The sequence below is a fragment of the Moschus berezovskii genome, chromosome 7, assembly GCF_049115385.1.
Source record: "Moschus berezovskii isolate FMDL1 chromosome 7, NW_MosBer_1.0, whole genome shotgun sequence".
Classification (NCBI taxonomy): domain Eukaryota; kingdom Metazoa; phylum Chordata; class Mammalia; order Artiodactyla; family Moschidae; genus Moschus; species Moschus berezovskii.
Genome location: NC_142466.1, coordinates 106,039,725 through 106,067,259, shown reverse-complemented (window position 1 = coordinate 106,067,259; position 27,535 = coordinate 106,039,725). Strand labels below are relative to the sequence as shown.

General features: G+C 45.2%; 1 protein-coding gene across 10 annotated transcripts in view; it reads left to right on the top strand.

Moving 5' to 3' along the window:
* The window catches only part of EPB41L4B (erythrocyte membrane protein band 4.1 like 4B), a 143,943-nt gene that overhangs the window by 62,060 nt on the left and 54,348 nt on the right, over positions 1 to 27,535 (top strand). For 9 of the 10 annotated variants that reach the window (XM_055427544.2, XM_055427547.2, XM_088838257.1 and 6 more), the window contains exons 10-15: positions 61 to 130; positions 227 to 396; positions 2,401 to 2,510; positions 4,791 to 4,821; positions 7,979 to 8,012; positions 11,869 to 11,933. In XM_055427544.2, coding sequence (XP_055283519.2) covers positions 61 to 130; positions 227 to 396; positions 2,401 to 2,510; positions 4,791 to 4,821; positions 7,979 to 8,012; positions 11,869 to 11,933 — 480 coding nt within the window. Of the gene's footprint in view, positions 1 to 60; positions 131 to 226; positions 397 to 2,400; positions 2,511 to 4,790; positions 4,822 to 7,978; positions 8,013 to 11,868; positions 11,934 to 13,754; positions 25,670 to 27,535 lie in introns of those variants that run through there. The other variant, XM_088838256.1, reaches the window with a different exon arrangement.

Genomic DNA, 27,535 nt, shown 5'->3' with positions numbered 1-27,535 from the left:
GTAATGTGTGGATGGTTGCTCCTGCAGACTGCGCTTTTACAATGCTTTCTCTCTGGCCAGGCCGAAAATTACCAAAATGGATTTTAAAAAGAGCAAATTGACGCTGGTGGTGGTGGAGGATGACGACCAGGTAAGCCTTGCCCCCGTCCCTCCTCTTCGCCGGGAGTGACCCTGCATCGGTGTTACCAGCACCCGTGTAACCAGGAACCCACACTTCCCCTCCGAGGGCCGGGAGCAGGAGCACACGTTCGTGTTCCGCCTGGACAGCGCCCGGACCTGCAAGCACCTGTGGAAGTGCGCCGTGGAGCACCACGCCTTCTTCCGGCTGCGGACGCCGGGAAACAGCAAGTCCAGCAGGTCGGACTTCATCCGGCTGGGCTCTCGCTTCCGGTTCAGGTAGGCACCATTTTTACAGCTCGATCACGAGCCCCGAAGGAGGGTGGCAGGGACGTTCCGGGGAAAAGGAGTCGTGGATGTGCATTCGGGGACTTGCGTTGGACCTCACGCTCCAGCTTCTTCCTTAACATCTGAGCTCTTTCAGCCTCCCTATCCTGCTTGATAAGAAGAGACTAATAATCACAAAATGCTTAACCCCTGACATTCAGCTGGAACCGTGCTGTCTAATACAGTAGACCCGAGCTACAGGTGGCTATTTAGATTAATTAAGGTTAAATACATTTTAAAATGTGGTTCCTTAGTCTCACTAACCAGGCTTCAGGAGCCTGGTGCAAGTGAAAGCTGATGGCTGCCACACTGGGCGGTGCCCTTGTAGGTAGAACACGAGAATCATTTCAGAAAGCTCTATCAACCATCCAGCACTGGAGCTTTTCACTTACCAACTGGTGAATCCTCCCTGTGGCCCTAATAAGATGGGTCCTCAGATTATGCCCATTTTGCGAATAAGGGAACTAGTGCCGGGGTGTAGACAGTCTGCCCAGAGCCACCGTCAGTCAGTGCTAGAGCTGAGCCTCAACCACAGGTAGTTGGGGTCCTTTGTCTTTTATTTAACCACTGCTCTATGGCCTGTCACATGCCAACATCAAGGTATTTGGTGACAGGAATAAGAGAGGATGTCACCGTGTGTGTGAATGACCCAGACGGGCTCAGGAGTATTTGAAAAGACTCTGGAGAAAGAGAATTTATTCTGATATGTTTTTACTCATGATTCTAAGACTATGTCTCTTAAAGTGCTTGAGGACTCCCTGGGTGTTTGTTAAAAATGAGGATTTAGGACCCCAGCTAAGACTTTCGTAATTAGAGTCTGTGGCTGCACACATGTGCCTATGTGAATAAAACCTGAGAATGTCCGTTTTAAATACACTCCCAGGCTTGATTTCAGATGTGTGTTTACAGATCTGGGAATTGCTGTTACAAGATCTGAAACTTCACATGGTTTCATAACCTCTTCCCACACGTGGCATGTCCTTGAATTCTATTTAAAATGCCAGAGGATTTGTTCATTTCAGATTCTTTGGCTGTGCAGAGAAATGGTTGTGCAGTTGTGTTTAAAGAATTACTTTGTATGAATGTATTTTTAAATGCTGCAGAGGGGAGTGGGGGGACCAAGTCCTTTCTGAGAAAGACTCAAATCACGGGTCCTGTGGAGGGTCGGAGATGTCATGACTGCAAAGCCTGGCAGAGACGTTGCATGGTGTTCTGAAGTCTGCTCTTGTTGAAATGAGCAGGGGACTGTAGAAGTTGCCCAGACAGGCTTCCATCCCAGGAGGACACTCCCATGGGGCTTGGCCTAGCCCAGGTTCCCTTGTGCTCTTTAAAGAGAAGCATGAGATGGAAGGGAGTTTGGAGATGAGGTTGCCCCTGGGAGGCTGTTAGAGCAGGTGGCAAGTGCCTGCTTCCAGGTGATAAATTGTAAACCGAGGGTGGCTGGAATGAGGCAGTGATAGGTCAGACAAAGCCAGCATTGCCGCCTGGAAGCTGCAGCTGGGCGTCAGGGTGATTGAGAGGCTTGCTGAAAGCAGCAGTGTTTTCCTGGGCATAGCAAGGAAAGCCATGGTTTAGTTTAAGTGGTCATTGATAACAACCTTTTAAAAGAGTTAAACGTCTACCTAATATGTTTTATGAAAGGTTATTTTATGTGCAATTCGGTGTTCTCTTACTCAAATGTTCCAGATGCTTGGACCTCCTTGGTTTGTGCGGTCAAGTGGCTGGTCCCTAAATTGTAGGTTTGTCTTTTGGTAGAAATGGAATACAGCCTGGATGTGGCAATGGCGATTTTATTTCCAAACAGAAAGCTAAATTTAGTGTGTGTCTTTACCAAACGAGTTTGAGATAAGTTGAAATTTACATTGGAGCTCTTGAAAATAAAAATTCACTTCCAAATACATATACTGTGCCGACGTTCCGATTTTGGTAGCATGCTGTGAAATGTTTGCTTTCCAGTGGGCGGACGGAATATCAAGCGACACATGGCGCCAGGTTACGAAGAACCAGCACCTTCGAGAGGAAGCCTAGTAAACGCTATCCATCCCGAAGACATTCGACGTTCAAAGGTGGTGTGATTTGCATTCTGTTTTGGAATTTTATGTTGTGGTTTAGTTGGTTAAGCCCCAGGGAGTTTGGTGAAGCAGTTTTTGGAGGAACTGTTTATTGTTCTCTGTCACTGTGAATCTTTCAACAAAACCCCAGTGGGATTCTCTTGGTGGGAATCAAGCTACTCTCACCGTCCATCTGTCTTTAGTCTTTCCCATTGGATGTGTTTATCTCCTTCTCTCCCTTCTCTATATTTCCTTTCTTGTGCCTTTTGCTTCTTTTGGACCTGGGATCTCAGAGATGTCACAGGTAAACTTGTTTCTTGCCTGTGGAAGACGATGATGTGTCTCTGAGGGAAAAACAGGCCCTGTCTCTCCTCCATATTCCAGTTTATTTTTTTCTTTGTTTGGGTTGTTTGGTGGTGGTTTTTTCAGTTTAAATTTATTTCACTTATTTAGTTTTGGCTGTGCTGGGCCTTCATTGCTGTGCGCGCGCTTTCTCTAGTTAGAGCAAGTGGGGACTCCTCTGTAGTTGTGGTGGGTGGGCTTCTCATTGCCCTTGTGAAGCAGGGCCCTGGGACACGTGGGCTTCAGTAGTTGTGGCGCACAGACTTAGCTCCACCGTAGCATGTGGAATCTTCCCAGACCAGGGATCAAACCCACGTCCCCTGCATTGGCAGGCCCATTCTTAACCACTGGACCACCAGGGAAGTCCTGTCTTCCATCTTCCAGTTTCAAGTGGGGACATCAGTCTCGTGCTAACCAGAGTTCTGCCTATGTAAGAGGAGAACCAGAACTCTTAAATACTGGACTCAGGGCCCACAGTCAATCCAGACACTCCCTGCCCTTGAATTTAGCCAGAGCCCGAGATGTGGGCCCAGCCCCTCTCTTCCCTGAGCTTGGTCTGGCATTTACTACTGTGGCCGCGCACGTGTATGGGCCCTAGTACGCAGTACAGGTGTGGTCAGCAGATGAGCAGTCCAGGATTGTTTACAGTCCCAAAGCCTAGCTCTCCCGTGTCCATGCTTGCTTGCTCCTTCATTTAGGACATTGAGTTTAGCACTAAGATGCTTGTTCTTTTACAGCAGGACCTTTGCACTCTGCCTAACCCTCCCTTGTTCTCTGCTTGGATATCAGTGTAATGGCCATTCCATATATTTTTCTTGTATAACTCAGGACTTAGTGGGCCTTTGTGGGACCTGGCGCTTATGCGTTCCCATTCTAGAATCTTTAACCTTGTGTTCCCCACTGTTTCCTTCCTTTGTAAACCAACGGTGCAGTAGTATGGTGACCAGAAACTCTCTAAAGCCATTCTTGGCTGCTTCTCTGGGGGAAAAATGCCCAGAGCCCAGGGAATGTGGCCTCACTTTCAAGAAAGGCCAGAGGTTGAGAGGGTGGGGGTGTGTCCAGGGAGGGTAGCAGATCCGTGAAGAGTGATTGATTGCAGGAACTGGGAGTGACGGGTGATGGGGTGGGGAGAGAGATGAGAGCACGCTCTGTCCCAAGAGCTGTGTTCACCTCCCTGGCGAGCAATGTGCTTGTAGCCACCTGGTTCAAAGTTGCCCAGAAACACCCCGGTATAAGGAAGAACTTTCTGATGTTGCTGGCCAGAGATAGTGCTCCCTCTTTAGAGAGTGAGTCCCCAGCCCCTAGAGGTATGCAGACACAAAGGCTGTGGCTGCTGCAGTGGGGAGGGGCCTTGACTCCATGGTTCTGTGCTTCTCCTCCACTTCCCTTGCTGGTCTCCAACCTCTTTTCCTCCTTTATTTTCCTAACATTTTTCCAGCCAGAGTTCTGGCCTCTTCGGGAAACATGTAATGATCTTCTGTGCTCCAGTTTTCACAAAACAAAATGGAGTCTAGATACACAAGATCTCCCTCTGTCCATGATCCTTCTACAGACTCACACCTGGCCCGGGTTGGAGGCGTCCTGCCCTGAGCTCCCCTGCACAGGCTCATGCTTGTATTTCCGTTTGCAGTATCTCCCAATGCAGTCTCTATCTGTATGAAGACTGTGAGCTTGAGAGCAGGGACTGTCTCGTCTCTGTGTCCTAGGGCTCCTGGTCCTGAGAACTGGCTCAGTGATAATTTTCAGAGCGAATCAGAGGGTGGGGCCCAGCAAAAAGGTGATTTATGTTTCCTCCAGAAAGGAGAAGTAACCAGGATGAAGTTTGCCTCCTGGGATCGGGACTGCTCTGAGATCATGGAAGTCTCTTCCCCAGTCATTGGTAAAAAGTGGTCCAAATGGTAAAACGTGGTCAAGCTCTCTAAAACGTCTTATTTTTCTGTTTTTCCTTTAAAGCAAGTAACCCAGTGATAGCAGCTCAGTTCTGGTAAGTGCCCGCAGAGTCTGTCGAATTATTGTATTTATTTGCAATGGTGACGTTTATCCTTAATACAATTAAATCATGAAGTGAGGTACTTGATGGTCCCCACCCCACCTCCCTTTTCTGCTGCCAGGCTATATGGTCCACCTGGCTTTCAACGAGTACACAATAGAACGTTCCAAGATAGTTTGTTGCTTTTGAAAGCACAGCTGCTCTGCTTGAGTGGCTTTGTGCTCTGGGTATTGTAACAGCGGTGACGAAGGTGATCGGCATGTGGAGGACAGGGTGTGCTAACAGCTCTGCAGGCGGTGGCAGGAAAGAGGGGCCATGCTATGGAAAAGCCGAAGCTCCCAGAGAAAAGCTGGGTTCGCTCAGCGACGTGTGGGTTTTATGTCAGACCACTTGGAAGACCTTTATCAGACACCCAGTGACATTCCTGCAGGAAGAGAACTGGTCATGAGACTGAAACTCTAGCACAGGTGTCAGCGAACTTTTCCTGTAAAGTGCCAGCTAGTAAATATTTTAGATGTTGTGGGCTCTGCTTTCTGTCTCAGGACCACTCTGCTCTGTCCTTAGAGCATGAACGCAACACAGGCAGGACGTCCGTGAACCACCGGGACTGAATTCCGATTAAACTTTACTCAACAAAAGCAGGTGGGCCAGGTTTGGCCTGTGGGGCGTGGTTTGCCGCCCCGTCCCCAGCACACAGGTGGCCTGCATCTTTCCTGTACATTGAAATCACCTGCTGAGCTTGTGCCAGCCTCAGCCAGGCCGCACCCCAGGCTAATCAAATCAGTCTCTGGGGTGGGGACCCGGGCACCTGTGGTTTTAAAGCTCCCGGGGGGGTCTCGGTCCAAGGTCTGTCCCTCCTGGCCTGTACCTTTCTCTCCCCGAAACAGTTGCTTTCTTATGTGTGTTTTGATCTTGGTGGACAGCTATTAAGCTAGAGAACCCCAGACTATCATTGTTTCAGCCCCTGGGTCCAAGCTTCAGCCACTGGTGGTTCTGTTTAGGTAGTCTCTGGCCATCCCAGGCATAGGGCTCAGGCTGCTGGAGACGGTGGTCTTCGAGGTCAGCACAGCTTTGGGGCACTGTGCACCCTGAGCAGTTGGCGGAGCGTGTGGAGGAGCGGCTGGTGATGAGACGTGGGGAGGCCTCTTGCCCAGCCCCAGTGATGCACCGCCTGGCTCTGGGCTTTCCTTTTTCTCATCTGAAAACAAAGAGGTTGGGCTCGATCAAGTATTTTTCAAACTTCTTTAGCCTCTGGCTTTGGCCCCCTAGGGGAAACCTTCTGTGGAAGGTTTTCCAGTACAGAGAACAGACCAGTTGGTGATATTCTGGACGCTGCTGAGCTGGGACCCGAGGGCAGGGCTGGCACCTGCTGCTCATCACCCCACCCCACCCGCAGGCAGCCTCAAGACACTCAGGGACCCCAAGGTTCTGGAGAACGTAGCTGGCCCTTGTGTCAACACAGCTGGAAACTCCGCCTTGCATCTCTGACTGCACACGCTGCCTGCACTGCCGTTCGTTCGGCTGGGTGTCAGGTGTCTGACTCCTGTGTCTGGGTTCAGTTCCCAGCATCTCATGAAGGCTCCAAGGGGCCTGTTGAACTGCTCCATACCAGTCTTGGACCTCGAAAATAAGAGGAGAGCTCAGGGATCCCACGTGGGTTAATTTAGGCCCACAAGCTTGCTGTGTTTCCAGGATCCCTGTGGTGGGTAGTGTGCATCTTGCTTTTCATTGTCTGGGGCTTGTGACTTATGTTTCTTTCCTTTGCTTGCTCAGGAAGTGATTGTTTTGTTTGTTTGTTTTTCCCTAATAAAATTAGATTTTCCTCATAGCATCTAGTAGAGATTGTATATATCGGGAACTACAACAAGCTAAAGAAAAAAAAACTCCACTGAGGGAACAAACCAATCCCAGTAAATACACCCTTTAGGAACAAATGAGCTAATAACCACTGTTCGCAGCTGCTCAATTGCTCTTCACAGCCTGTGGGCTCCTGGGGTGGGGAGGAGTGCTGTGGGAGCTGGGGATACAATTGTGCTCTGAGGGCCGAGGTAATGCCAGGAGTACAGCATCTTGCAGACACTTAGCCCGCCTGGGGAAGGGCAGCGGGGGATGAAGCCAGCCCATAGCCTGGCGCTGTGCACTTCCCCCTCTGAAAACTGGAGCCCAGGACTATTTGGACCTCAAGCAAGACTCATAACCATGATGGTTTCCTGCTCATTGCTGGAGAAACCTTGATTTTGAACATGCCGCCCTAGCAGCATAGCCCGATGGCTGTGCTTGGGTTGGTTTGTGGTTTCTCTGGCCATCCGTTGTGTTTTGCACCAGCTGTCTCTGTCTACACTTGTGACCAGAGCGGTTAGACTTCAGAGTCCGTCAGCATAGGATCATGCATGAGGAGCCTGGAACCTTTCCTCAGGTTCTCAGAGAGCCAGGGTGGCTTAGCAGAAAGGGTACAGAGCTAGAGATTACGCAAAAATGTCTCTGCCGTGGACTGGGCAGCAAGTGTTTTAACTCCTCTGTTAGGCAACCATTCCTTTATCTATAAAATGAGGTGGAACGTGTATGCACCTCATAGCCTTGCTGTGTGGATTAAATAACAAGATGTGAAGTTCCCAGGACAGAACGTTATATGGAACGAACCTTCCAGAGTGGTGGCCATGTCATAGCTGCCTTGTAGAGAGAAGTGGGGCCCATGATAGTGGATGCTCAGAAGGGACCTGCGACTCTTCCGTCAGCTGGAGAAAGCCCTGGGCCTCACTGGAGCTGCCTGGTACCATGGGCCACCCAGCAATACTAGGGCAACCTGAAACGGGAGCTCAAGTTACTTGGTTTGCCCAACTGTGAAAGGACCTCTTTTTACCACCAAAATATAACATCACAAGTGGGATTCTGGAATCTTACCTAGATATTTTTATTTGTGAACATTTTTTTAATTTTAGTTTTTTAATTGTGAGCTTTAAGTGACTCATGAGAGCTGCTATTTAGTTTCCCCAATTATATACTCAGTTAAACTGCTGGTAACCAGAAAGAAATAGGATTTGTAAAAGTTGCTAACAGAGTAGCCAGCATCCTAAATTAGTTTATAGCTGTTAAATAAATCAGTAGTCAATCTGCTTTACAGCCTATTACAGTTTTTCTTTTTCTTTTTTAGCTCTAAAACAAATCCTGAAGTCCATAATTACCAGGTGAGCTATTGCTTTTAAAGGTTTTCATTTCATATTTCTTAAAGTGTCTAAATTTTCCACACTGAGCAGTCATTATGCTTGTAACCAGGTTTTGAAGAAATAACAGCAATACGTGTTTTTTCCTTTCTTTTTTGAGAAAACGGTAAGAGGAGAACCTTCTCTCCATCCCCTCCTCCCTCTTGGTTTTCTGAGCTGCCTGTTTCTCTTCCCCTTGTCCACTGGCACGTATCAGGGGCACATGTCCGAGCTTTCTGGGTGGTCAGACACAGCCTCTCGGGGACCCTCTCAAGAGGCAGTTGTGTTCCAGGTGTGTTCTAGGCCCAGGGAACATGAGTCCCTGGAGATGTGCCTCCAGGAAAGGATGTGGTCACATGTTGGGGAAATGCTTCGTCCTTCTTCTTGGATCTTCCAGTGCCCTTTGGGGTGTCAAAGGTACCAAGAAGTCCTTCAAGGAAGACACATGTTTTGTTTTGTTTTTAAATCTAGGGTTTCCCTGAATCATTTGACTATTGGACAGCCCCCCCGCCACCCCCATAAAAACAGCTAGTCTTCTCCGCCACTTTCTATTGGTGGTGGGTCCATTACCATTCATGGAGTGGTAGTTTCTAGAACGTGCTTTATAAGCACCGTGCTCTACCCTGCAGTAGAGCAAAGATGGGTTTCCATGGCTGGTGGCCCGAAACCTGTGCTTGCCCGCCAGCCACTGCCCGTGGCTAGCTCTCACTGGCTATTCACAGCCTTCTAGAACCTGGGTCCAGCTTAACTTTTGTATATATATTGTCTCTGCTCCTGAGCATACAGCATGGGTTCGGGTCTTAGAGAATCACATCATCTTGGCCCCATAATTTTTTCCCACTGTTCCTTCACCCACACTCATCTGCTGGGAAACCACCACCTTCAAAGAGCCTTCTCTGAGTCCCTTCATTGGAAATCGTGCAGCCCCACTGCATGGTAAAACCATCTGGCAAGCTTTAAAAAACATAACTGGTGCTTGGGGCTCACCCTGGACTGGTTGAATCTGAAACTCTAGGGTGGACAGGATCTGGTATTGGCAAGCATCAGGGCCTTGAAGGTGGTTCTCATGAGTGACCAGGCAAGGACCCTGAGCTGATGGTGTGTTCCTGGCTTCCTGGGTTGTCATGGGCTGAGAGGCAGCACCGGTGCCTGATGACCCCCTAACGTGGGGCCAGTTTTCTTGTCCTGGGTGGGTGTGTATGTCCAAGGGACACTCCTCTCCTGGATTTCTGTGCCCTGTCACCAGTCTGGTTTTGAATGTCACAAGTAATTACTCCACGATGAGTTCACTTTGGAGCTTTATTCTAATCAGTCTCTTTCTGGATCTTTCCTTACTGTAGGTTAATTAATTCCTTAGATGGGACTGAGATACCAGTGTACATTATCTTCATGAGACCGCCAAATGATGTTTCAGAATTTTATGATACTGTCTTCTGTACATGAAATCTTATTCCTTGTGTGCAGAACCTGGATGTGAATAAGTGTAAAAAGTGCTTGGTATCTGGTGGTGCAAAGGCCAGGTTTCCCAATCTCCTTGCCTTCTTTGGGTTCTTGGTTCTTCTTAGTTACAGATTTTTTTTTTTTGAGGGACTTTCAGGTCTGAGTGGCTAGAATGTTGTTGATGGGTCACTAGTGCTTGAAGGAGAGAAAAAGATAAAAATAAGCAAAGCAAAGCATTTCCAACTTAGTACCGCCTCTGCCCTGGCAGCCTCACAGGTGTGCCCTTTCTCTGCATTCTCTGCTCCGAGTGAACGTCAAGACAGTTGTTCATTGAGATCAAATCCACGAAAACCATTACCGGGATGTTATTCATCTCTTACCATCTTTGGCAACCACTGACCCTTTCCCTCGCCAGCCTTACAGGTGCTGTGTTGGGAATGAATTGAGTGGGCTGAGAACATCCTGAGAAGTGGCCCGATAAGTATTTGGGCGCTGAGAAGGGTTTCCAGGAAGACAGTGTTGTAGCATTGCTGTAGCTCAGCAAGCCTAGCCAAATCAGACAATGGATTGCTGTGCTCTCAATCAGAGGGCTCTTGGCATTTGGGAGGGACAGTTCCTCAGTGCTTGGGACTGTCCTTAGACTTACAGGAGGTTGAGCTTCCCTCTTCTCTGCCAGTGAGTTATGGGTAACCCTCCAGCCGTTATGATAAGCAAAACTGTACATACCTCCTTACAGTTGTCCCCAGGGGGGCATAACTGCCCTGGTTAAGAACCATGTGGATTAACTTTAAAAAATGCTCCTTGACAGCTTTCTGTTCAATTCAGTTCAGTCGCTCAGTCACATCTGACTCTTTGCAACCCCATGGACTGCAGCACACCAGGCTTCCCTGTCCATCACCAACTTCCAGAGTTTATTCAAACTCATGTCCATTAAGTCGGTGATGCTATCCAACCATCTCATCCTCTGTCGTCCCCTTCTCCTCTTGCCTTCAATCTTTCCCAGCACCAGGGTCTTTTCCAGTGAGTCAGCTCTTCGCATCAGGTGGACAGCTTTAGAAGGTATATAATTTTCTGAAGGAGAACAAGGAAGGTTCTGGAATATCCTTCCAGGGCTTTATGGATAAGGTGACCACCTCTCCAGTGCATCTGATTTGGTTGTGTTTGAAGACAAGGTGTTAGAAGATCCATTTCTAGTCTAGCTTAGTCTCTTTTGTTGAAGATCCAGTTGGTGGAGCCTCATATGGAGCCTGGCTGTGTGATTGAAACGCCTGAAACTGCTCAGCTTTGGGAGAGTCATCTATCACTTCTCTGGGCTTCTGCAGCCCCTAAAAGAGAGACATGTGCAGAGATGATTTCCAGGAGATTCTAAAGCCCTGGTCAGCTTTCAAACTCTGCTACTGAGATTTTTCTCTAGATTCCACTTTCCCGTAGGATGTCCTTTGGTGGCTGCCGTCTTGCTGACCGACCTCTTTGAAGGAGAGAGGCCAATGGAATACACAGTAGGCCAGGAGGGCACCTCAGGTCCAGAAACCCTGAACGGACAGAATGGCTGAGAATTTTCCATAATAGAAAATGGACTTCTGCTTATTAACAAAAGCATTAGGGAGGGAGAAGAAGGGGAAGAAATGATGAAAAGAATAATAGTGGCCAGACTGTAGTGACTTCAATGTCCGGAAAGCCTCATCTGCCCCATAGAAAGTTTAGGCTTGAAAAGCCCCAGGACTTCTGGGAGTGTCTGTGGCTGCTGCCCTCTGCAGGCCAGAAGTGGAGCTGCAGGCAACCTGCCACCCACCCATGCCTGCCTTGTCTTGACCCCTGGCCATTTTTGTGAGTCACCCGTCTGGATCCTTTTTTTTTTTTTTTTTTTTATGTTAAAATAGGCAAACTACGTCTCTCTCTCTGTTTTATCAGGATCTAGATGGTTTGTGGTTTTGTTTGTTTCCGGGGGATGTTTACTTTTGGATCATCTAATAGGAAAGTATTTAAACAAGAGAAAGAGTTTGCGCACAGTCCTGCTCCCTTGGCGTCGTCCCCTGTCCAGTCCTGTTTGCAATGTGACTGTTTACACACAGTTGCCATCCTTTTTAGCAATGGCAGAAATTGTTTCTAAAGAATAAATTATCCCCATTCTCCCTGTTTCTCTGGCCCCTTCCCTTGACTCCCTTGGGAGAGATGAATGCTGCCTGGCCCTGGGTGCTCTGGGGCACCCTTTCAAGGCAGATGCTTTCCACTTTCTTCTTAGAGGGCAGCCCCCCAGCCTTTGTCATAGGGGAAACTTGATATTCTGGGAAACTTCCGCTCCCCTAGCCAGGCAGCAGTGAAAGCCTCTCCATCCACAGCCAGTGAAGACCGTTGAAACCAAAATGGCACCGAGTAATCCAGTTTGGTATTTTATTTCTAGCCTCCGTATCATCCCAATCTCCACCCTGGCCAACCTCGGTGGCACCCGCACTCTCCAAACATAAGGTAAGTACCTGAGCTCCCGGAGCTGTCCTTTTCAACTTCCTACTGTCCTTTTCCAAGCTCTCCTTTTGTACTCTGTTGTGAATTGAAATTCTGCATCAGAAACCACTGTTAAAAAAGTTGTCTTTTCCTGGAAGAGATGAGTAATTTGCAAAGCAAAAGAAGCCAGTGATGGGTCTGGATTTACTAAAGCTTATGCTTGATGAAATAAAATGAACTGGGAGGGGATTTTTTGGTTTTGTTTTGTTTTAGTCAGTCTAACTTCAGGTATGTGGGGTTTGGTTTTATGTTTGAAATGTTGCTTAGAATTTAAGTAACATTTTACTGTCCTGAGAATTCATCTACTAAAAATATGGTTAAAGCTCAGGGATTTTTGTTGTGGGACTTTTTTGAAAGGATTGTGTTTTCCACCAAGGGTGGAGTGGAAGGTTGCTTTCTGTGATGGTGAATTTTTTTCTAAACCTTGGGGTCAGTAAACTCTTCTGTAAAGGTCCAGATGGTCAGTATTTTCAGCTTTGTGGTCTCTATCACAACTACTCAACCCTGCTATTCTATTGAATAGCTTGAAAGCTGCCACAAATGATACAGAAGTGATTGGGCCTGTCTGTGTTCCCAGAAAGCTTATTTATGAAAACAGACAGTGGGGTTTAGGCTGAGGGCCGTGTTTACCCACCTTTGTCCTAACCTACTATGGTCCTTCCCAGGTAAACTGGCACCTGCTTTGTTGCATTTATGACTAAGCTTGGGATTTTTTTTTTTAATGCCGGCTTCGTAAAAGCAAATGTTCCTTTTAAGATTTGAATTTCAGATCAGTCTTAATTGGTGTTTATGTGTGAAGCTCTTTCAGAAACATAGTTGGCGAATTCAGTTTGTATAAAGTTATTTCTTAGTGAGGTTGCGAGCCTGGCTCCTTGAAAGAGTGTGGTGAATGGAATGATGGGAGTACATCCGTTTAGAACAAGGTCAGGGAGAGCAATTAGTTCTTGATCTTTCTTACCCAGTCTGCTGCGGATCCTGTAGGACCACAGTGCGGTTTGATCATAAGCACTTGATGTCCATGTCACATTGAAAAGCAAGTTAGACTAGTGAACCAATACCTCTCAAAGTTTCTGTATTGCAGAAACCTTTTCCAGACATGCAGCATGGAAGAGATTCATATAAATGCTTTCTAATTTGACCTCTTGCTTATAAAACGTAACACTGATTTTCGCCTGTTTTATCATGTTGTTTTCCTTGTGAGGCAGTCTTCGCTGGGAATGCTAGGGAGGCTGGACCAGTGCTGCTCGCAGGTGGCCCTGATGCCTGGCAGCATCTGTGTCACTTGGGAGCTTGATCATGCAGAGTCCCAGCCCCACCCCAGACCTCCAGCATCAGAATCTCTGGGGGTGGGACCCAGCATATGGTATTTTATCAGACTCTCCATGAAAAGAGAATTATTTGGTCCAGCACTTTTAGAAAAGGCTGAATAAGGCTTTCACGGTGTATGTTCCCATGGCAACAACTCTGAGAATTCCCATAGAAAAGGAACCTTTTTCACCATCACATAGCTTTTCCCAGACTGACTAGATCCTTAGACACCCTTGGAGGGATGATGGCCCAGCCACAGGCAGCGCTGTTCTCAACTTGGAAGTTGATAGAGGACCAGAGCGTCTGAATTTAAAAAACACTTGAAAGTAGAAACTCTGTTCATCTCTTCTGGAAGCCGTCTGCGTCCATGCGGTTCACGGGTCCCCTGCCCATTTCCTGTGCACTTGTGCTGTTTCACTCAATTCTCTGATTGTCTTCCATACCCCCCACTAACTGCTCCCTCTGCAAACAAAACAGGCCATCCTTTCAGGATGACAGGCCGCATTGGAAAGCGCCAGCCAGTGGAGATGACAGCCATTTCGATTATGTCCACGACCAGAACCAGAAGAACTTAGGAGGAAAGCAGAGTATGACGTGTCGAGATAAACTCATGACTGCACTTTGAGAGACTGAAGCATCTTACTTCCATTCACCATCATAGTTTCATTCCATCCCATGGAAAGTGCCTTGGCATCACATGGACGTGTTTATAGAAATGTCTCCGAGGAATAGTTCTGAATGGTGTTTTCAGTGTCCGTGTAAATATTTGCAAGTAACCACGATAGGTAGTCATAACTCATTGTGGACTGCATTCTCAATAAAATGAAGGTAGTTAAAGGCTCAGGAATCGTTTTGATATTCTGATTTTAAAATTGGAGTATAAGTCTGTGTTTATTGTATTGCTGTGTACCTTATGTTTCTTTGTTATTTAATGAATGGGACCGAATAAACCCCGGAAAACTTGGGAAGATCGCTCTGTAGAGAGGGTATCATGTAGTACCGCGCTGGGGGCTGGGGTCACTGGGGCCCAGCTTCTGTCGTTGTGTGATCTTGGACAAACCATTTTCCCTCTGTTGGCCTCGTTTTCCTTTCCCGAAAAGAGCAGGTTGGACTAAATGATCACAAGTTCTTCTCTAGCTCTAAAATTCTGTGATTTATCAACATTTAATATGTTTAGGCTGAGCACATAGCATTCAGACTTTCTCTAACAGAGGATTACCTCTTTCAGAAGCTAAATAAAGTATGTAACATGTTAAAGGTTATGTAAATACAGGGAGATTTTGAATTTTCTATCTTAAAGCAGTTTAGCCACTTTGAATTTTAGCAGTTTTATTAATCATAAATCGCATAGCATTTGTCTTTATAGAAGTTGCTGCTCAAGTACAAGAATAATTTTTTAATGTCTTAATGATCGGTGCTGCTAACTTGCATGATTTCAGAAGACATAATTATGAATACACGCTGTCAGAAGATGCAGAGTTTGAGGGTTGGTGTTTATCCTAGGCTTCCTTATTTTAAGAAGCAACCTACAGGGACTTCCCAGGCAGTCCAGCAGTTAAGACCCCACGCTTCCATTGCGGGGGGCATGGGTTCGATCCCTGGTTGGGGAACTAAGATCTTGCATGCCTAGAGGCATGGCCAAAAGCTAAAATAAATAAACTTAAAAAAATATATATATATATGGCAACATGCATCTGAGACTCATTGATGGCTCAAATTAAAGCATATAAAATTTTAATGACATTGTGCCAAAGTATCTGGGCAAGAGTACAGGAGGGTGTCACTACAGTCTTTTTGTAGAACCAGAAATCAGTATGTTGTCTTTTAGAATAGAACTTGTACCAGAATATTTATTTTCCCCCATTTCAAGCTCCCAAGACATTTTTTCCCTCTTGATAGCTAGGCTCAAGATACTTTCCTTAGTATTTCTGTGAAATCAGTTCTTGTGCCATTTTCATATATGTAATGGTAATTTGGCCCTCTTAAGCCTTTTTTTTTAAAAAAAAAAAAAAAAGATGTGTTGCCATCCTTTGAGAGAGTTTATTGCCGAAATCCGACGTTTTTCGGAGGGGTTACCCCAGAAGTCTGCCCAGAAGGAGAGAATCGACTGCGCACACGGCCTAGTTGAGTCGATCGTCTATGAACTTTCCCGGAGGCGCTTGTTTACAGGTGGATTTCCTTGTAGCAGATGTTTGGACCCTCAGTATTTGTGCGGCATACAAGTAATTGTGTTCCGAATCTTTTGATTTTATTGATACAGTTTTCCAATGTGTTTCTGAGGAATAAACACTATTCTTGCTGCTTTTTTTTTTTTTTGTGGACACCATCTTCATTTTACACTGCACAGAGGTATCATTTGTGGATGAAGTAGGTGTTTCTTCATCCAGGGCAGCTTGGTGAAGGTTTCTATGACCTGGTCCCAGGCGACAGGGGGTTTCCACTGTAACAGTCCCATGGTGAGGGCGGGTTTTGCCTTGGCAGCTGCTCATCCTGGCAGAGACCTCCACACTCGTGTCTGTGACCTCCTGGAGATTGTGTACGCTTATCTAATAATCTCTAATAAATACCTTTCTGCCTAAAGTAACTTGAGTGGATTCAGTTGTCTGCAACCAAGAGGTCTAACCAGTATACATACACATGACCTCCTAATTGTTAAAGGAAGTGTGTGCTTTTTAGCCTTCAACTTCGCAGACCTTTCTCTACGGCATCTGACAATGGTAATCACTTATTCACAGCTTCTTGAAGCTGGTCCCTGATTTCTGGTTTTCTGACTCTAGCCCGTGTACTTTTTCTTCTTTGTAACAGCCTCTGTGCCTGTCTTCCTGTGAAAGATCGGTGTTTTCCAGGGGTTCTTCCTCTGCCCACTGCTTTTCTCACTTATCAGTCTACCCGCTCTTCTCATCTTGTCAAGATTTTATAAGTGCTGTTGACTCTGAAGCTATTCTCTCTAATGCAGACAACTCTTGTGAGTTTTTATACTGACATTTCAACCTGTATATCCTTGTACATGTCAAACATCACATGTCAAAGTCATCCTATTTTACTGGGGAAAAAAAAAAGTAACTTCACCTGGATTCTGTTCTTCCTACCTAGGATAAGAATTTATGTCATATACAACTTTTCTCCCTTTTGCCCTTTGTATCCAGGCAATCCCCAGGTCTGTTCAGCTTGCCCTCTTAGTATCTGTCTGTCACTCCACATTTCCTCTCTATCAACAGTGATCTGTAGCAGCATCTTCTTTCTGGCTGAAAGGTGCCCTTTTCCTGATCTCCCTGACTCCTATCACTTGACAGGCTCATCCTCCTCACAACCACTGGAGTGGTCTTTCTAAAACGCCATCTGATTGCATCCTTGCAAGGCTTGATATCTGCCAGGGTTCTCCGTCACCCATAGGACGAAGTCCAAGGCCTTCTCTGGAATTCCCTGCTATCTGTTCCTGTCCTGTTGCTCCAGCTAGGGCATTTCCCCCCATTTCTCACCCTCCTGTTTAAACTCCTTGCAGTTCCTGGCATTCACCATACCCTGCTGTTACTCCCATCTGCGCCTTTGCAAATACTGTTCCTTCTGCTGAAGATGCTGTCACTCCCATCCTCTTTGCCCAACTCCTGCTCATCCCTTAAGCCTCTGCTCGTGATCGCTGTCTTCTCCCAGGATCTCTGACTGCCCCCACCCGCCTCTGCAGTTGAGCTCGGCACTGTACTCTATTCCACCACTCCCCCCCCCCACCCCCGCTCCGTGTACGTCAATGATATACTCCCTATTTTATGTTAAAACTGCCTCTCTTACTCATCTCATCTTGGAGGTGGTACATTCCTTAGGTCTAAGCTTTGTGTCACACTCTCTTTTGTTCCCCGATGCCTGATGAATAGCAAGTGCTCAATGAATGTCTGTTCAGGAGACAAATTATGTTGCATTCATTCTAAAGGAAACATCTCACCAGATGACAGGCAGGAATACATCACTTCTGGGCTGGTCTGAAACAATCTGAACAACCGTATCCAGCTGGGAGCATCGTCTTTGGAACAGGACTTTGACCATCACATATCTTCTGGATTCATTTGTCTCCTGTGAATATTATTCAGTGTACCTATTGTGTTCTCTTTGGAGGCATTGCTGTAATGCTGAATGGGACAGAAGACGGTCTAGCCATGTGATATCGGAAACTCTGGTAGGTGGACATTGATCCAGAAAAACATACAGGGGCTAGCAGCCAGATGTGTGCTTCAGACTCTGCATGTGTCACGTCATTTGCTCTGTGATACTCTTTTCTCACATGGGGACGCTCAGGCTTAGGTCTAACCAAGCAGCTTGCCCGTGGTCACACAGCCGAGAGGTGGTCACTCAGTTCTGACCCCAAAGTCTGGCTGCACATCTGTACTTTAAGTCTTTCACTGTCGATCCACATCTACAGGAGGCTTATTAGATGATGTTGAAGATTCACTACACCAAAATCCAGAACTACTAGGATGTCGCCCCTCACCACCAGCAGAGTGGTGTCTGTCTGTTCCTCCTCTGCACCAGTTGTCTGTAACCTTGTTCATCACCAGTGAGCTAATAACCCTCCTCCATAACGTGTCCATTCCCCCACCCTTCCTCTTGCAGCCTAGTCACCCTGTCTGTGCACCAACAGCACCCTTTTCAAAGGAGCAGAGATTGAGAGTTATTTTCACATTGAATCACTCATTTCAGATGATCCCCTTCTTCCTTCCTGAGAGCTCACAAATTAGTCATTTCTTCTGGAATATTATCTGCCAGCAAAACCATACTCAGTATTCCGTAAACTAAAGGGATTAGCTTTTTCCATTTTTGGAACTTGGTTACTTACTGGCCTTGTAAATATCCATTGTTTTTCTCTAATCTCCCAGAAGATGTAACAGTGAATTGACAGTGCAATCAGATTGATGTAATTCATGTGGATGGAAAGTCTTGAAATCATGACAGGTAATTACCTTGGCCTTCAAAACCTGCTTGCCTGTTTCATCTCTTGGTCCACCACTTCCACTGAAAGTGGTTCTCTTTAACAACAAAGATGAAGGAATAAGGACAGTGCACAAGTCCTTTCTTTTTCCTGCCTGTTAATATTCCACCTTCCTTCCAGGTCAGTGACTCTAGCCTCCTGGGTCCTGCTCTGAACTCAACTAATGATAGATCCTTCTTGCTGCCCTTGACTCTCTAGCTTTTAACTAGTCTTTTAAGATCCGATCTCATCAAACAGCTCCCTGAGCAGCCATATCGATCCCTTTTGATCAATATTTCCTAAACTTGGCTATAAGTCAATTCCCTGTCTGACTGAATCTTCCCAAAGTACCAAGTAAATAACCCTAAATAGGTCTAGGATGATCAGCTTGCAGCATTTTGCTACCAGAGGTAACAAATTCCTAGGCAAGGTATAGGAGGGTAGAGAGAGAGGAAAAGCAAATTGGAGCTAAATGAAGGAAAGTCCCCTCCTTGCACATGAAAGGTGGCACATTTCTTTTTCATTTTTTAAGGTAAATTTTTATTTTTGAGATGATTGTATATTCACATGCAGTTGCAAAAAAATAATCCGATTTATCCTTTACCAGTTTCCTCCAGTGGTAACCTCCTGCAAAACTGTAGTTGAGTATCATACTTGGATATTGACATTGATACAGTCAAGATGCCGAACATTTCCATCACCACAAAGATCCCTCATATTGTCCTTTTGTAGAAAGGCATTGCATTTTAAGATATCCCAAGAGTATATAAAAGGTGAAATAGAGGTGAAATTGACATTCAGCTAAGACTCCACTAAAGAAGAAATTCTCAACAATTCTGCAGAAAGCCCTGCCCCCCCCCAAAAAAAATTAGGAAGCCAAATAATTGCTTGAACAGTGTGTTAGAAATAGAGATGATGAGGCTCTAGTTGGTTGGGGCGAGGCCTAAGAATCATCCATTTAATGGCCACTCCAGGACAATCTGAGGTGGGCAGGTAAGCGCAGCTTCTTATCTGGTTTTGCTTGCCTTTGTTTTAGTGTCTCAATTTTAACTAATTCGAGGCTGACTTTTTTTTTAAGAGGCATAATGTTCAAAAGTAAATGGATGGATGCGTCATAAGCAGCTGCTTCATCTGACCTCTCGGCATAGTTTTGCATTTCCTTAAGCTCAGTGTGAAGCAGAAGAATGTGAGAATTCTAGTGGTTCTTTATATGGCTTTTATTTCATCATGACCTTCCTCCCCCCGAATCTATCAAGCCAAGACTTAGGTCACTGTTGGACCCTCCTGCTAAAGCAGGAGCCTAGTGAATTTCAACCACTTGAGAAGGAGAGGGCGTGGCACACCCCTTGTCTGAGGACCCTGTGGTGGGGTAACGGGGAAGTTTGCAGAAGTAAAATGGCAGGAAGTTGCAGGCTGATGAGAGAAAGACTGCGCCATCCGGTGTGGAGTGGTGATTTTGTTGGGGCAAGAGTCCTGCAGTCTCAGGCTAGGTGAAATGTGGACTCATCTTTGCCCCTCACCTGCCACATGTCCTTTCGCCAGTTTCAGATCCTCTCTATGCCTCGTTTTCCTTATCCCAAAATGGAGTTGAACAGTCTCTCCCCATTACGAAAATTAAATGGCACTATGTGTGTAAGACGCTTTGTTTGATGCTAGCTGCTATGTTTGTTGCTAGCTGGTATGTTTGATGCTATCTGGTAGCAATTTTTAGCAGTTTGAGATTTAAGGCCTTAGCCATCCATGGGGTAAGAAGTAGGACAAGGAGACTGAAAGTCTAGCTCAAGGAATGGTGTATCTCCTAGGTTGATGGGTTGAGATGTATGGTCTAAGTTTAGCAACAGAAAGGAAAGATCAGATGGAAGAAGTTTCACGCAATAGGTAAAGATATGGCTCTGAAACTCTATCAAGCAAAGAGCAGAAACAGCATGGGGATCTTTTGAGAGGGGATAAAAGGAAATAGAAATTATATTTCTGCCTGAGAATATGGGAAATTAATTGTTCAGGGGAGATGCGGGCAGTGCTTTCCAGTCTGCAAGACTTGGTCTGAAGAATTGGTGAGAAGGAATTGATGGAGAATCCATTCTGCTGGGACATTTTGGACTCAGAAGTTGAGAGAATTGAAACAGTTTCCATTCAGTTCCCAACCTGTCCCAGCCTGGGATTTCACCTTCCACAAAGCAGAGGACACTTTTAACTATTTGGAGACAAAGTAGAAAGTTAGTAATAAAGGGAACTGCTGTGCTTTTCAACTTTTTTTTAGTAGGTAATACAGAGAGTGGTAAAAATTCAAAAATATCCAGAAGAGTTACTTTTCCTTTACACCGTTTTATTCCCTTGTTCTCTCCGGAGGCAACTACTGTCAGCATTTCTTATCAATTTAGAGCTATTCTGTGTATAAACAAGCACATATTTATTTAGCTAATAAGTATTGATTGACATCTAGGCTGCCTTGAATCTCTGAAATGACAACTTGTATGCCTTGTGCACTTGAGCAAATCATCTGAAGAATAAATTCCTTAAAGTAGAGATACTGGTCCAAAAGGAATGTGCGCATTTAATTTGGATATTGCCTAATAAAGTTTCCTTCCAGAGATGTTCTATCTGATTACACCTCTGCCCTCTGCACACACAATAGCAATCTGACAGGGCCTTTGTGATCCCATAGGAAATATGTGCCTAGCTTTTGCTAACTTTTTAAAACCTTATTAGTCTGATTAGTTTAAAAATTGGAATTTGTTTCAGTTGTATTCCTCTAGAGGTTAAGTTGCATAGCTTTTCCTCATTTGGAATGCCATTGTTCCTTGTTTACTGTGGAAACATCTGGAGCGCTTAATCTGGGGTCCTACTCTTTAGTAAAGGTCAGATGGATGAACTAAAACCCATCATCTTAGCCTTCTTAATAGTGAAGACAGGGAAGGCTGAGGAGAGTTGATCTTTACCAGATAGTCTGTAAAAGCATTTTTCAAGAAGTTCAAGTAACAATCAGCATGATACGTCATGCCCCGGAGATTTGAAAAAGGAAGAGGGGCAGCCTAAAACTATCCAGGATAAAGGAATTGATTTCTGATATCCACATTCCCTTTCCTGTTTGGGAGTTAAGAACTTTCCACTCAGACATTGTGAATTTCCCTGGTGCATTTGATCAGGGAAGGACGGATTTACATTTAATTACAATTAAAATTCTAATCCATGCAATCTGAAATCACAGCCACATTCCAAGACTCGCTAGTGGTTTTACTGGGGGGATGACTGCAGAATTTAAAATACCAAAACTGCTATAGGGTAGGCAATCCATTTAAAAGATCTAGAATAATGACAGGAACATGAAACCTGCAGAAGCCTCCCTCATCATCCCCTACTGAATAGTGAATAGTTTACACATCCTCTTTCTACAGCTGAGACCACAAAAGCAAAAAGGTGTTGCTAGGCTGACAACTCCACCAGCTGCATTCATGGCTGGATAGGGATGCTGTGACTATATTAAAGGCAATTTTGAAATCCCTTAAAATTTCGCCCAGTATATGGCTTCAGAGGTTAACCTCCAAGAATTGAAGGACAGAGAGAAGATCATTTGAGATTTTTTTTTTAAGCACAAATGAAAACCAAAATAAAGGAGTCCCCTTCTGTATCCCCTCAGAACCTCGTACCCAGCGTTCAGCTCCTGCTCACACTAGGTCTTGTACAATTAGAGCGTCTACAACTGGCCATGAACAGAGTGTGCATTTTATTCATCGAACCTGAACTTCTTTCTGGAATGAATAATTTCATTCATTTGGGTGTATTGGATGGTGTCTGCTGAACAGAAAAATAACCCTTGCAGCTCATGCCTGAATCTGCCATAGCTCTTTCAGACTGCAGAGGCTGATAAAGAACAGACTCTTCTAAAAAAAAAAAAAATTTATTTTGTACTGGGGTATAAGCAATTAATAGTACTGTAACAGTTTCACGTAGGTGAACAGCAAAGGCACTAATACATATACGTGTGTCCATTCTTCCCCAGACTCTCCTCCCATCCAGGCTGCCACAGAACATTGAGCAGTTCATGTGCTGTACAATAGGTGCTTGTTGGTTATCCATTCCAAATATAGTAGTGTGTACATGTCCATCCCAAACTCCTTAACTAGCCCTTCTGGAACCCCATCCTTCCTACTAGCAACCATAAGTTCAAGGATGGGCTCTTTAGACATTAATTTATACCCTAGCAGTTGTGCTTTCATGGCAATAATTATTTTGTCTTAACTGTTCCTTGAGGGCTCTCGTGCGATGCTGTTGGGGATGCATTTGAAGCAGTGGCTGGGGGCAAGTCTCTTAATGCTGTTCCCTGCCTGAAGAAGGGCTTCCCAGGTGGCTGAAATGGTAAAGAACCCTCCTGCCACTGCAGGAGATGCAAGAGTCTCGGGTTCAATTCCTAGGTTGGGAAGATCCCCTGGAGTAGGAAATGGCACCCTACTCCAGTATAGTTGCCTGGAAAATTCCATGGACAGAGGAGTCTGGGGCCACAAAGAGTTGGACACAACTAAACAACTGAGAACATACATACATACCTAAAGAAAGAAAGGAGGGAAAAAAAGAAGCATCTTCTTTCAAGGCTCAGAGCAGACTCTGAAATGCAGACGTAAGAGGCAAAAGGAGAATCTGTCAGAAACCAGGGAGGGAAGCACTGTTGGATTTATTAAAAGTGAACTCTCTGGAGGAAAACAACAATAATTATGTCAGTTTTTTTTTCTTCAGGCAGGAAAGAGGTTGAATATGCTCTTAGTCATGAACTTCTGTACAAAAGTGAACTCATGAAATATTTATTCTTTGGACCCAGATCCTGAAATTCATCAGGAACTGCTAAAGTCCTAGATCTCCCCACAAAAGTTAAAGAGCGCTTCCTCACAGCCTCCCACACAAACAATTAGATTAAGGCTTCGTAAAACTGAGTAAGCATAACATCAGGATAGGATGGATTTTCTGGCAGATGTTCGACTTGCTTACCTGCTTACAGTCATTCATTGAAACCAATGGATAGCAGAGTCACCAAAGGAAAACTCTGGACTGACACATGGAAACATATCCTGCTGTAGCTTACATGGGACAGAGACCCAGTTACCACCAAACAAACCTCATCATTCTTTAAGATGTAATGTCTCTCTCTGCAGTTTTGCTGAGATCGTAATGTAACATTAGGGACACCTGGGGAATTTGTGACCAGAGTGGAGGAAGCTGTTACGAATGGACACTTGACAAGGTACCTAGGGAGAGTCCAGTTTTAATGCACTGTACCATTCACCCAAAAAATATTCAGTCTGCTGCCTCCCTGTGCCAGGTACTGTATAGGCACTGGGAACTGCTTTTGAAAAAGAGACGCCATCTTTGGCACCAGGCATCTAATATATGGGCTTCTTCGGTGGCCCAGTGGTAGAGAATGAGCCTGTAGTGCAGAAGATGTGGGTTCGATCCCTGGGTTGGGAGGATCCCTTGACAGAGGAAATGGCAACCCACCCCACTATTCTTGCCTGGGAAATCCCATGGACAGAGGAGCCTGGCGGCCTGCAGTCCATGGGGTCACTAAGAGTTGGACACAACTGAGCAATTGGGCACACATGCATTTAATCAACGATTGAAAACAAGAGTGCTCAGTCTACTATGGATTCAGATATCACCTGTGTTAACACTAATTAGTTCCAAGTTGATTGCCTGGAAAATGTCTTGAAAGAAATATTTACAAATTGGGGAAAAATTTTTCCTGTCAATTAGTAGTTCATATGAAAGATTAAACCATGCAAAAAAAAAAAACCAAAAAAGTGATTTTGACCTTTTCAGACAAGAGAAAAATGAGGTAGTGGCATTGTTTCTCTCTGGTCGCTTTTCAAAAAATATAACCACGAAGTTACTGTGGGAAAATCATCCTTAATTAATAGACCTCACGTTTGTAATGTGTCACATTTCTTAGATTAGGTACAGTTTCCTTCTGAAACCCATTACAGGAAAGGTATGGTTTTCAGTTATGCTCTTCCCACCGAAGGGTATGCTTGCACTAAATCGGTAAGAACTTGTAGCAGTGTGTTGGTGTGATGCCTACGCTGTTTAGTTTCTGCTAAATTAAAATGGAAATAAGTGACAGGTGTCCTGGAAACCATGATGGATAAATGCACCTTCTCCTATCTCTCAGCCAGATGTGGCAGAGATCAAATTATTTCATTAAGCTGAGTTCCTAACATATAAATGCTTAATAAATCTTCGTCCACAAATGCAGCGTCTGGGACTCAGAGAGGTGAAATGAGTTACCTAAGGTCACAGCTAAAGGGCAGCACAACCAATGCTAAGTGCCAATTAGCATCCTTTTAACATCACAGCACTGCAGCTTTCCTCATCCCCATGGATCCACAGTCTCCTGGCACTGAGGAGAGCACAGGGCTCTGTAGTTGTCATCTGGGTTCAGACCCCAGCTCTGCCATTTACTGGCTGTGTCTCTTTGGGAGAGTTAATTAGTCTCTCTGGTCCTGTTTCCTAATCTGTAAAATAAGGATAGTAATAATTGTTCCTTATTCAAATGTTGAAAGATTAAGTAAATTAATAGATGGCACGGTGCAGGGCATTCAGAAGGTGAGTGCTTCCCTGCCTCTCCCCCAAGGGTATTCAGAGAGCATGATTAATGCAAAGTCAGGAGGCAGGATTCTGGCTGACACCATCTGCTGTCATGGCATGGTACTTGAGTGGATTCTGCTAAGAGAGTCCCAATCAAGAGCCACGATTCCAGGCTACTGGACTGAATTATGGACCGGTAATGATGCTTCCCAGCCTTTTCTTGTCCTTGGCGCCCATGGAAACTGTGTTGTTGTATAGCACACTGGGCGAGCGGCTTCCCTGCTAGCTCAGCTGGTAAAGAATCCGCCTGCAATGCAGGAGACCCTGGTTTGATCCCTGGGACAGGAAGATCCCTTGAGAAAGGATAGGCTACCCACTCCAGTGTTCTTGGGCTTCCCTGGTGACTTAGATGGTAAAGAATCCACCTGCAATGCAGAGACCTGAGTTTGATCCCTGGGTTGGGAAGATCCCCTGGAGAAGGGAGGGCATGGCAACCCACTCCAGTATTCTTGCCTGGAGAATCCCCATCAACAGAGGAGGCTGGCACGCTATAGTCCATAGGTTCACAAAAATATACAACGGAGTGACTAAACACAGCACACATAACACTCTGGAGTAAGCAGACAAAGCTGCTTGAGTCTCTAGGCTCCCCCAGTCCTGTTCACTTGCTCCAACAACCGAAAGAACAAATGGTTTAACCTACTCGCAACCTTCTGAAGCCTATCAATTGGGATGTGCTACTGAGACATTTGTCAGCATCTCCCCGATGCTGGGTTTCCCTTGTTGCTCAGCTGGAAGGAATCCACCACACAATGCGGGAGACCTGGGTTCAATCCCTGGGTTGGGAAGATTCCCTGGAGAAGGAAAAAGGCTACCCACTCCAGTATTCTGGCCTGGAGAATTCCATGGACTGTACAGTCCATGGGGTTGCAAAGAGTCGGACACGACTGAGCAACTTTCACTTCACCCTAATGCTTTAGTTCTGATTAGGAACAGGGAGTTGTCCCCACTTGGACTAAAAGTAAAACAGGTGCCAGCTTGACTCAAGCAGGCTCCTCTGGAAGGTTTTTAGAGAACTGATGTGCTGCTGTGTAGACTACATAGTTGTTCCTGCCTCTGGGAACCCTGCTATGAGGTTGAGACATGTGCCAGCGTAGGTAAAAGAGTAACTGGGTACAGGCAGCACCCAAGGGTGAACTGAGCAGCCCAGAGAAGATACCAGAGGACCTCGGGCGGAGGATGTTCACTGTGCTCTCCTGGGAGACTGCACGCTGGCATATCACCTTGGGGGACTTCTTGGCCATCCAAACATTGGCATTCAGTTGCAAGCAGAGCATCCGTTGAGGCCTTGGCCTTTCTGGCTGATTATTTGGTTGTTTGGAAGGTAGAAGAAACTCTGCTGGTGTTGTGTTGTTAATGCTGGGTCAGCAGAGAAGACCGAGTTGAAATGTGTGGGTGACAGACCCTCGGAAGAGAATGATCCTGGTGTCTTAGAGTCAATGATATGAAATGAGTGGAATTCAGGGTTTAATCCCCCATGTATTCTAATCTGTAGAAGATTAGATTTCAAAAATATCAAACAAAGCGTATATCTAGGAGGGAATATTTTTACATTCTGAAAGTGTAAAAACTGAAAATATCAGGTAATCTGAAAGAGGAAGGCATTCAGAACCCACAGTTTAAAACAGTATTTTAAAGAGAAGAAAGTCAGTTCAGCTCAGTCGCTCAGTCATGTCCAACTCTTTGTGACCCCATGAACTGCAGCACGCCAGGCTTCCCTATCCATCACCAATTCCTGGAGTTTACTCAAACTCGTGTCCATTGAGTCGGTGATGCCGTCCAACCATCTCATCCTCTGTCGTCCCTTTCTCCTCCTGCCCTCAATCTTTCCCAGCAACAGGGTCTTTTCCAATGCGTCAGTTCTTCGCATCAGGTGACAAAGGTAGGAGAAGAAGGTAGAACATATCAAAAACAAAGGGATGAGACCTTTTTTAAAAGGACCTCTATAGATGCACGCTTTGGTTGGAGCAAAAAGATGAACTATTTAATAGCAGAGCCATCTTGAGGATGGTATATGAAATTAACAGGACAGAAGAGGAGCTGTTCCACTTCTGTTTTGCTTTTCTCTTTCAACAAGGAAGCTAGTCAGTATACTAACTACAGAAGGTAAAAAGAACAAAGAGGATGAAATTGAAGTCCAAGATAAGAGAGAGTAGTCAGGAAATACTTTACAGTTAATGTCTTTTTTAAAGTTAAAGCTTTACAGTTAAAGTCTTCAGGTTCAAAAAAAAAAATGGCCTTGAATAAAATTTGAATATGTCATTGCTGAACCTACCAGTATTCTTTGAAAAACTATAGAGTCTTGGGGAAATGCCAGAAGAATAGACAGGAAATGTCATACAGATTCTTGAAAACTAAATTCTAAAACTTGGAGTGATAAGTTTGGTGGTAAAATCAAAGAGAGTTTGAGAACAGATTTTTTTTAAAGCATTTTAAAGTAGTGTTCACTTAGGAACAGAGTGGATTCGCTCAGATAAGTCATGCAAATCTTTCAAAATTCTTAGTAGGCTACAAGTAGAAGGACTGTCTCTAACCTAATTTACAATTTGTCACAAATCAACATTTAATATCGAAACATAAGATAATGTACCCATTTTAGAAATAAGACAAAGATGGCTGCTAATATTCAGTATCATTCAAGAGGCCTACCAATGCAATACACCAGGAA